The sequence below is a fragment of the Dromaius novaehollandiae genome, chromosome 1 (assembly GCF_036370855.1).
Source record: "Dromaius novaehollandiae isolate bDroNov1 chromosome 1, bDroNov1.hap1, whole genome shotgun sequence".
NCBI classification, from domain to species: domain Eukaryota; kingdom Metazoa; phylum Chordata; class Aves; order Casuariiformes; family Dromaiidae; genus Dromaius; species Dromaius novaehollandiae.
In genome coordinates this window covers 50,304,841-50,314,040 of record NC_088098.1, presented here as the reverse complement: position 1 = coordinate 50,314,040, position 9,200 = coordinate 50,304,841, and the positions used below count along the sequence as shown (strand labels likewise).

Below are 9,200 nucleotides of genomic sequence, written 5' to 3'. Positions count from 1 at the left end.
TGTGCTGCCCCTTATACCAGATTCTTAGAGACTTAAGATCATAACACAGTAAGAACATCCTCAGTGATTCACGTCGAACATCCATCTAGGCCAACATCCCATCCATGACAGTAGCCAGTGAAAAAGAACATAATAACAAGGTATTAACTGATATTGCATCAAAATGATCCCTTAGATCCTAGTGACTGGTAGGCCAGGGACCCCCTGAATCAGAATGGATGTTTTTGAACAGAAGAGCCTTGAATGGATTTTTCTTGCATGTGTTTTTTGATTGCTTTCTCAGGACATAGCACCTCTCCTTCCCCATGCTTTAGGATTTATCTTTAGCTCAGCAAATATGAAAAGGTTGAGAAGCAGGGACAGTGGAGGTGGGACATGGGCAAAGGAATGATGGACATGTGTATCATGTAGAGCATACCCTTCTCCTCAAGGAGAATCTCATCTATATACAGTCAAGCATGTTCTTTGTGTATATGTGTGTTACAGAAGGGAGCTGGGAAATGTGCTTTCTATGGAGCAGACAAAGCGGGACAAGGTGGCAATCAGCATATATGGTGAGTTGAAACGCCTTCCTGCAGCCAAAGAGAAGTGAAAATATATGCCTGAAGGGGAGGGAATGAGAAGGCATTTGAAAGGACAGAGGAAAAGAAATCAGGATTCTTCAGGGCCCGGCAAAGATATTCCTGGATAAAATATCTCAGCTGAAAGATGCTGGGAAAGAATGACCTCATCATTATATTTTTAGATCATATCATTCACACAGACCTTCCCTCCTGGAATCACAGTGACTGAAGCAGAGCCAAATGCTAAAGTCAGTGAGACAAAGGCTTTCCAGAGCACAAAGTCATCCCTGAGCCATTCATCTTGAAGTGCTCCTCTCTGTCTCTGTATGCAGAATGATGTGCGTGTCAGGCCATGGTGATCACAGACACACTCTCTGTGCTGGAATTATGCTAATCTCAGCCCCAGTGGGCCTTGTGCTGCTAAAAGGAGCACTGTGAGGATAGCTGGCAGGAACCGAGGTATGGCATTAGCAGTCATGACAGCTGCTTGGTTTCCAGAGTCACAATGTTGAACCACAGCAGCAAAGACAAATGTTGTCACTGGCAATATGCACAGGTGAAAGGAAAACATAATACATGAAAGAAATAATGCCTATCCACCTGGAATGATGTTAGATCTTTGAATACATGGGGATTTCATGTACATAACTGAAGTATCCAATTTTATTGTGAATTTGGTGTGCATAACTAACTTTAGTCCTATTAGTAGCAGTGATCCAAATGGGTATATTATGATTTTACAGTGTAACCAAGGCATCTGGGACTTGATATGAAGCAACACCCCAGACACAGGATAGAAAACAAGGATTTTCTCCAAATCTATGCTGATAAAGCCCATTGTAGACTTGCCAATGATGCCACAGTCTGAGAATCCTGCATAGCCAGCTTCTAGAAGATGCACAATTGTTTCTGGTTTGGAACAAAGGCTTAGAAGTAGGTTTCTTGATGTTCTTGTTAGCACAAGGTCATGGAGGTGACCTTTCACACCTTATATTTAGCAGCCAGTTCTCAGTACTACCATTGAGTTCTTTTGACACAGCCTCAGAATGACTGAGACATGGCTAGTATGACCTTAGCAGCAGCAATATTCAAAAACTCATGCGTGTTCTAGATGTTTTGGAGAGTGGCTAGTTTGGGTCTTTAATAAGAACTGATCAACTCCATGGCTGTCTGGTGATGAGCTAAGTACTTCTTCCCCATCTAGAAATCTTTTCTGTCTCTTATTTGCACTTAAGTCCTTTTTCATGCTCCTCTGTACCAATCTGTTTTATCAGTCACTTATACAGAAAAATGGGTTATCTATGATACAGACAAGTTTTATCAGAATGAACAATAGAAAGCTTTGTTGAGCATACAGCAAGTGGCTGTGGAACAGACAGCAGTCTCACAGCTGGCCAATGCACCATACAGGGAGTTGTGAATGCAATATACTAGAGGAGCTGGAGCCTGGAAATACAGTAGCCCAGCAGGCAGTGACCTCCCAGATATTGCTCTCAAGAGCAGTTCCAGAGAGCTGTGTACACAGGACCTCAGTGAGCTACTAGAACATTGAGGATAATTCCACACTCAGTGGTACTCCAGAGAGTTACTGAGAGATATATTGTGTGCATTACCCCCAGTTACAAAGCTTTATTACATGCTACATTCACTTATGAAATGAGGAAGGCCTTGGGCTGGATTTAGAGATTTGCAGGGACACCAAACCCAAACCGTTCTCTGTGACAGGTAAGCATGGTGAACATTTAGCCAGGCTTTGGATCACTATCTTATCCTAGAAAAGTGTAACAAGTTGATATTAGTACTAATAAAATTTCACAATATGTATATAGATGAAGTTTAAACTTCTATAAGTCTTGGTTACATGTGCATGAAAACATACTGCTTTCACACAATTCATTGCCACTCACCACTTATATTCCTGGCTTACCAAGTGCTCTGTGTGTAAAACAGGTCATGCAAAAAAAGAATGAGAAAATATAATCCATTACACAATTCACATGGATCAGCAGAAGCAGTTATTTGTTGGAGCAAAAGCATCATGCAGCTTTGGAAAACATGAAAGTATGGTCCCATCATTACAAGATTATATTAACTATTAATGAAGTCTTTTGGCAACACATAGCATGGGAAAACTCAACCCCCTGGAGATGTTATAAGTGAGACATGAAATCAGACTTTAAACACATCACATTTCCACACAAAGGAAACCTGTAATTGGTTGAAGATGAGACTCCCCAGAAGTGTGCTGGCCTGGTCCCTGTTGCTCATTTGTGTGATTTTGAAAATTAAGTATGAAAAGCTACCCAAATATCCCCAAAACATTAGTTTTAGGGGGGGGGGAGCAAAATAAGTCGACAAAAGCAGTAAAGGAATAGAAAGATAATGTAGCAAATAAACTAAATTATATGAGGAATATAATATTTACAGTAATGATTAATATTAATGTAGGTCATCTGAACTTGCAAATGAAAAAAAGGGCTCCAAATCGCAAAAGTCCCCAATGAAGAAAAGTAATATAAGTTAAAAATAAATAGTTAAATATCTGAGAACATAAAAGCCTGAATCACACCTTGTACTGTATATATATACACACTGTAGTAGTAGCACTGTAGCATCTGGATGTTCACTGTATTGGAAAAAATCAGAAGAATATTAAAAACTCAGGAAAACGGCAGGCTTACTCTTCAGCAGATACTTTCTATGCTTTAGAATGTTTTCCATAACTGATATTCTTGAGGACAAGCTCAGACTTCTGTTTGTTCTGTGCTGTTCTGCAAGGAAAGCAAGAAAAACAGACAAGGAGCTCTGTGGCTTGTAAATCAGTGTTTGCTACCTCCCGGCACCAAGGATGAATGTTATCCTAAATGAAAAAAAAAGATTTCGCGTATTTTTTTGAAAAAAGGAATAATTCTGATAAAAAGAACGAATAAAGGATGGTGGAAAAGGGTGTTTGAAATGCGAATAACAAAGGCCCCTCCCTAAACCGCCCCCCGTGCCGGGGCGTGCCCCGCGCCGGCCGGCCGGCCCGCCCCGCGGCCCGACTTCCTCCCAGCGCAGAGGCACGCACAGACCCGCGGGCACCGCCGCCGCCCGAACGAGCCGTCCTCGGGGGCGCGCTCCGCCCCGGAGAGAAGCGGAGGCGGCGGCGGCGCCAGCGGGGGCGTCGGAAGGGAAGGCGGGGGCGGCAGCGCCGAGCGGGGCGCGGCGGGGGAGGCGCCTGAGGGCGGCGAAGGGCGAAGCGCGCCCCCCCCCCCGCCTCGGCGCCGCCGGGAGCGAGTGCCGGGCGGGCGGGCGGGCGGGCGGGCAGCGGGGCGCGGGCCGCAGGACCCGCCTTGCGGCCGGCGGGCCCGCCCCTGCTCTCAACCAGGTCGGCCGGCCGGCCATAAAAGGCGCGGCGCGGCGAGCAGGCGCCCACAGCTCGGGGCGGGCAGTGCTTGGGGGTCGTGATGTCTGGCAGAGGCAAGGGCGGGAAGGGGCTCGGCAAGGGGGGCGCCAAGCGGCACCGCAAAGTGTTGCGCGACAACATCCAGGGCATCACCAAGCCGGCCATCCGGCGCCTGGCTCGGCGCGGCGGCGTGAAGCGCATCTCGGGGCTCATCTACGAGGAGACGCGCGGCGTGCTGAAGGTGTTCCTGGAGAACGTGATCCGCGACGCCGTCACCTACACGGAGCACGCCAAGCGCAAGACGGTCACGGCCATGGACGTGGTGTACGCCCTCAAGCGCCAGGGACGCACCCTCTACGGCTTCGGCGGCTAAAGCGTTAGTTTAGTTTTCTCTGCGCCCTATCTCGATAACCAACCCAAAGGCTCTTTTAAGAGCCACCCACTTTCTCTTCAGAAGGAGCTGTGTCGCGCCGCCAGTTTCGGCCATGCTGAGCAAGCCTCGCTTTCGGTTTCACGTTAAGCCCTTCCCTGCCTCCGTCGGCTCCCCACCCCCGACACACACACGTTGCAGCGGGCTGCGGAGGTAGAACCGAGAGCGGGTCCCCCGCCCGTGGGGTATCGCCCCCTAAGCGCCCTTGCTGCCGCTTTCCCCCCTCCCTTGGTGGGAGAAGCGGAGCCCTCTCGCTTCTTCCTCTCGACTCGCGCTTCGGCTAGAAGGAAAGCGGCTGCACTGACCACGCGGGGCTGCTTCGGCGGGCAGCGAGTGGCAGGGGCCCTGCTGTCGCGCACGGCCGAGACGGTCCCTACCACCGCTCCGCAGCCGGGCCGGCTGCTTCCTGCAGCTCCGCGCGCGTTCAACACCCGCGCTCTTTCGAAAAGACCGCGTCGGGCAACGACGGGCCCGCGGCGGTTTCTGCCCCTCTTGGCCCCCGCCCCCGACACTGCCCTCCCCCCGCAACCCCCCACTGCCCGGCGAGCGGGAAGCGCAACGCTCCGCCCGCTGGCCGGGCCGGCGGTGAGGGCAAGACCCCGGCAAAGCCCAGACTTTCCCCGAGACACCTGAGCGCTCCAACAGCCCCGCCCGGCCGCAGCGGCGAAAGGAGAAAAAGCGCCCGCGCCATCAGGCTACACCCCACGCGAAACACACGACCCTCTGCACCCCACGCCCATCGCCCGCTCAGCAGCGCGTCCAGCTCCTTCTCGACACTGTGGGTGGCTCTGAAAAGAGCCTTTGGGTTTCGCTTCTCTGCTCTGGGCCTTTCTCCAGCGTCGACTTACTTGCTCTTAGCCTTGTGGCTCTCAGTCTTCTTGGGCAGCAGCACCGCCTGGATGTTGGGCAGCACGCCGCCCTGCGCGATGGTCACCTTGCCCAGCAGCTTGTTGAGCTCCTCGTCGTTGCGGATGGCCAGCTGCAGGTGGCGCGGGATGATGCGCGTCTTCTTGTTGTCGCGCGCCGCGTTGCCCGCCAGCTCCAGGATCTCGGCCGTCAGGTACTCCAGCACGGCCGCCAGGTACACCGGCGCGCCGGCGCCCACCCGCTCCGCGTAGTTGCCTTTGCGCAGCAGCCGGTGCACGCGGCCCACGGGGAACTGCAGCCCGGCCCGCGACGAGCGAGACTTGGCCTTGGCCCGCGCCTTCCCGCCCTGCTTCCCGCGCCCCGACATCTTCCTGCTGTTGCTGCCTGCCTCTCTCACTCCCCGCTGCCCTCCGACTCTTGCCGAAATCACCCGTGCATCCCCAGCGCCCTGAAGCCCGCCCTTATATCCCTTCCCCCCGGCGCGGCCAGCGGCTCCTGATAGGCCGAGGCGCCGCTCGGGGCACGCACAGCCAATGGCGAGGCGAATCTCGTCCCTCGCCAATCGCCGGGGCCGCAGCCGCTCCCGCCGTCCCGCCCCGCGCTCCTCAGGCGGCCAATGCCGGCGGGGGGCGGCTCTAGCACGCGGCGGCCGCCGGCCCCCGCGCCAGCGGCGCGGCCACGGAAGCCCGGCCCCAGGGGGCCGCTCCCTCGGAGCCCCCGGCCGCACCTGCGGGAGGGCGGCGGGGCAGTGGAGGGGGAGGAACGGCGGCGGATGCGGGGGGGGGAGTTGCCGGGAAGGCGGGGGAGAAGGCGGCAAAATCGCCCCCTGTTATTCCTTGCTCGGTCTCTTCCCGAGGAGGGTTTCACCCCTTCCAACGCCGGGGCGCCCCGGGGTTTTCCGACCTCCCGGCCAAAAGGCCAAAAAAAAAAAAAAAATTAGGAGTAGCCAGGACTACAAATCAAATGTTACAGTATGGAAAAAAACCTCAAAGGTGGCGGGGGTAGAAGGGGGATGAGGGAAAGAGAATCCAGTTAAGCCAAGGAACATAGTTACTCTTGGGGGGGGGGGGGGGAATGTAACAGATTTAGGACTGGAAGGAAAGGGTAGCAGCACTGTTCACTAATTCTAAACCCAGATGATTTAAAAGTGCTACAGCTCTTTTTATTGTACATGGAGTGGCTCTTAAAAGAGCAGCCTCCTCTTTTCGAGTTCGTTATTGCAATAAACTTAGTATTTGAATATTTTAAGGGGTGACGGTTCAATAAAAATAAAATATAACTTTTTATACTTTTTAATACTGTAATACTCGATTGTGCTCTTATCTATTACCTTTTACATCTTTCTCTTCGAGATCTCTATTTTGAACAGCATGTCCGGTCCGCACGTTTCAATAGCTGTAGGAAAATAATTTTTATATATTTCAATGTCGGTTAAGTCTCTTTCACTCTGTACTAAAGTTTCAGATGTAAATGAAAGCAAAAAAAGAAGTGTCACTTCGACAGAATAAGATCAAAAACAGTGTTTAATAAAATATGAACGGAAATAGATGAAACATTTTAAAACATGAATTTCCGAGGCTTTCCAGGAAAAAGAATGCATTTGTACTAAAACAAAAGAAACACGTTTCAGTATTCATGCTGTGGCGTACAGGAAGAACAAAGGCGCCAAAGGGCGGGAGCTACGTGGCACAGGCGGGATTTTTGAACTTTGAATCTACCAATGAAACTCAGCATGTAAATATCCGCCTATCAGGAAAGGGAACGGCTCTATATATAGCCCTAGTATCTCAGTGTTGCGTGGTTGTTTTCTGTGTTTGAGAGAGCTGTTTTTGTTTCAGTGATGGCGCGCACGAAACAGACGGCGCGGAAGTCGACGGGCGGGAAGGCGCCGCGCAAGCAGCTGGCCACCAAGGCGGCCCGCAAGAGCGCGCCGGCCACGGGCGGCGTGAAGAAGCCGCACCGCTACCGGCCCGGCACGGTGGCGCTGCGCGAGATCCGGCGCTACCAGAAGTCGACGGAGCTGCTGATCCGCAAGCTGCCCTTCCAGCGCCTGGTGCGCGAGATCGCGCAGGACTTCAAGACGGACCTGCGCTTCCAGAGCTCGGCCGTCATGGCGCTGCAGGAGGCGAGCGAGGCCTACCTGGTGGGGCTCTTCGAGGACACCAACCTGTGCGCCATCCACGCCAAGCGCGTCACCATCATGCCCAAGGACATCCAGCTCGCCCGGCGCATCCGCGGCGAGCGCGCCTGAGGCTCCTGCCGCCGCCCCTCTGGTGCTAGCAGACACTGAGACAGCCCACACAAACCCAAAGGCTCTTTTAAGAGCCACTCCAAGTACAATAAAAAGAGCTGTAGCACTTTTAAATCATCTGGGTTTAGAATTAGTGAACAGTGCTGCTACCCTTTCCTTCCAGTCCTAAATCTGTTACATTCCCCCCCCCCCCCCAAGAGTATCTATGTTCCTTGGCTTAACTGGATTCTCTTTCCCTCATCCCCCTTCTACCCCCGCCACCTTTGAGGTTTTTTTCCATACTGTAACATTTGATTTGTAGTCCTGGCTACTCCTAATTTTTTTTTTTTTGGCCTTTTGGCCGGGAGGTCGGAAAACCCCGGGGCGCCCCGGCGTTGGAAGGGGTGAAACCCTCCTCGGGAAGAGACCGAGCAAGGAATAACAGGGGGCGATTTTGCCGCCTTCTCCCCCGCCTTCCCGGCAACTCCCCCCCCCGCATCCGCCGCCGTTCCTCCCCCTCCACTGCCCCGCCGCCCTCCCGCAGGTGCGGCCGGGGGCTCCGAGGGAGCGGCCCCCTGGGGCCGGGCTTCCGTGGCCGCGCCGCTGGCGCGGGGGCCGGCGGCCGCCGCGTGCTAGAGCCGCCCCCCGCCGGCATTGGCCGCCTGAGGAGCGCGGGGCGGGACGGCGGGAGCGGCTGCGGCCCCGGCGATTGGCGAGGGACGAGATTCGCCTCGCCATTGGCTGTGCGTGCCCCGAGCGGCGCCTCGGCCTATCAGGAGCCGCTGGCCGCGCCGGGGGGAAGGGATATAAGGGCGGGCTTCAGGGCGCTGGGGATGCACGGGTGATTTCGGCAAGAGTCGGAGGGCAGCGGGGAGTGAGAGAGGCAGGCAGCAACAGCAGGAAGATGTCGGGGCGCGGGAAGCAGGGCGGGAAGGCGCGGGCCAAGGCCAAGTCTCGCTCGTCGCGGGCCGGGCTGCAGTTCCCCGTGGGCCGCGTGCACCGGCTGCTGCGCAAAGGCAACTACGCGGAGCGGGTGGGCGCCGGCGCGCCGGTGTACCTGGCGGCCGTGCTGGAGTACCTGACGGCCGAGATCCTGGAGCTGGCGGGCAACGCGGCGCGCGACAACAAGAAGACGCGCATCATCCCGCGCCACCTGCAGCTGGCCATCCGCAACGACGAGGAGCTCAACAAGCTGCTGGGCAAGGTGACCATCGCGCAGGGCGGCGTGCTGCCCAACATCCAGGCGGTGCTGCTGCCCAAGAAGACTGAGAGCCACAAGGCTAAGAGCAAGTAAGTCGACGCTGGAGAAAGGCCCAGAGCAGAGAAGCGAAACCCAAAGGCTCTTTTCAGAGCCACCCACAGTGTCGAGAAGGAGCTGGACGCGCTGCTGAGCGGGCGATGGGCGTGGGGTGCAGAGGGTCGTGTGTTTCGCGTGGGGTGTAGCCTGATGGCGCGGGCGCTTTTTCTCCTTTCGCCGCTGCGGCCGGGCGGGGCTGTTGGAGCGCTCAGGTGTCTCGGGGAAAGTCTGGGCTTTGCCGGGGTCTTGCCCTCACCGCCGGCCCGGCCAGCGGGCGGAGCGTTGCGCTTCCCGCTCGCCGGGCAGTGGGGGGTTGCGGGGGGAGGGCAGTGTCGGGGGCGGGGGCCAAGAGGGGCAGAAACCGCCGCGGGCCCGTCGTTGCCCGACGCGGTCTTTTCGAAAGAGCGCGGGTGTTGAACGCGCGCGGA

General features: G+C 55.1%; 4 protein-coding genes across 4 annotated transcripts; 3 read left to right on the top strand and 1 right to left on the bottom strand.

Annotated features, from left to right (window-relative positions):
• Positions 1–3,094: 3,094 nt before the first annotated feature.
• On the bottom strand, positions 3,095–5,708 carry LOC135328252 (histone H2A type 2-C-like). The gene is made up of 2 exons (XM_064511082.1): positions 5,227–5,708; positions 3,095–3,334 (listed from the first exon to the last, which is right to left on the bottom strand). The coding sequence occupies exons 1-2, from the start codon at positions 5,610–5,612 to the stop codon at positions 3,262–3,264; spliced, it is 459 nt and encodes a 152-aa protein (XP_064367152.1). The 5' UTR covers positions 5,613–5,708; the 3' UTR covers positions 3,095–3,261.
• Positions 3,951–4,392, top strand: LOC135328270 (histone H4). Its single transcript, XM_064511200.1, has one exon. The coding sequence runs from the start codon at positions 4,010–4,012 to the stop codon at positions 4,319–4,321; it is 312 nt and encodes a 103-aa protein (XP_064367270.1). The 5' UTR covers positions 3,951–4,009; the 3' UTR covers positions 4,322–4,392.
• A 1,313-nt stretch (positions 5,709–7,021) lies between the features above and the next one.
• Positions 7,022–7,693, top strand: LOC135328258 (histone H3). The gene has a single exon (XM_064511118.1). It carries the CDS (start codon positions 7,086–7,088, stop codon positions 7,494–7,496), a length of 411 nt encoding a protein of 136 aa, XP_064367188.1. The 5' UTR covers positions 7,022–7,085; the 3' UTR covers positions 7,497–7,693.
• Positions 7,694–8,282: 589 nt separating this feature from the next.
• LOC112996071 (histone H2A type 2-C) lies at positions 8,283–8,877 on the top strand. The gene has a single exon (XM_026121376.2). The coding sequence runs from the start codon at positions 8,380–8,382 to the stop codon at positions 8,767–8,769; it is 390 nt and encodes a 129-aa protein (XP_025977161.1). The 5' UTR covers positions 8,283–8,379; the 3' UTR covers positions 8,770–8,877.
• Positions 8,878–9,200: the final 323 nt, after the last annotated feature.

What these genes read in the sequence shown, in the direction of transcription:
- LOC135328270 (XM_064511200.1), top strand. Translation starts at nt 4,010, where the DNA reads ATGTCTGGCAGAGGCAAGGGCGGGAAGGGGCTCGGCAAGGGGGGCGCC.
- LOC135328252 (XM_064511082.1), bottom strand. Translation starts at nt 5,612, where the DNA reads ATGTCGGGGCGCGGGAAGCAGGGCGGGAAGGCGCGGGCCAAGGCCAAG. An exon ending in AGCCACAAGGCTAAGAGCAA is followed by an intron (nt 3,335 to 5,226) that starts GTAAGTCGACGC and finishes CTTTCCTTGCAG; the next exon opens with AACAGCACAGAACAAACAGA.
- LOC135328258 (XM_064511118.1), top strand. Translation starts at nt 7,086, where the DNA reads ATGGCGCGCACGAAACAGACGGCGCGGAAGTCGACGGGCGGGAAGGCG.
- LOC112996071 (XM_026121376.2), top strand. Translation starts at nt 8,380, where the DNA reads ATGTCGGGGCGCGGGAAGCAGGGCGGGAAGGCGCGGGCCAAGGCCAAG.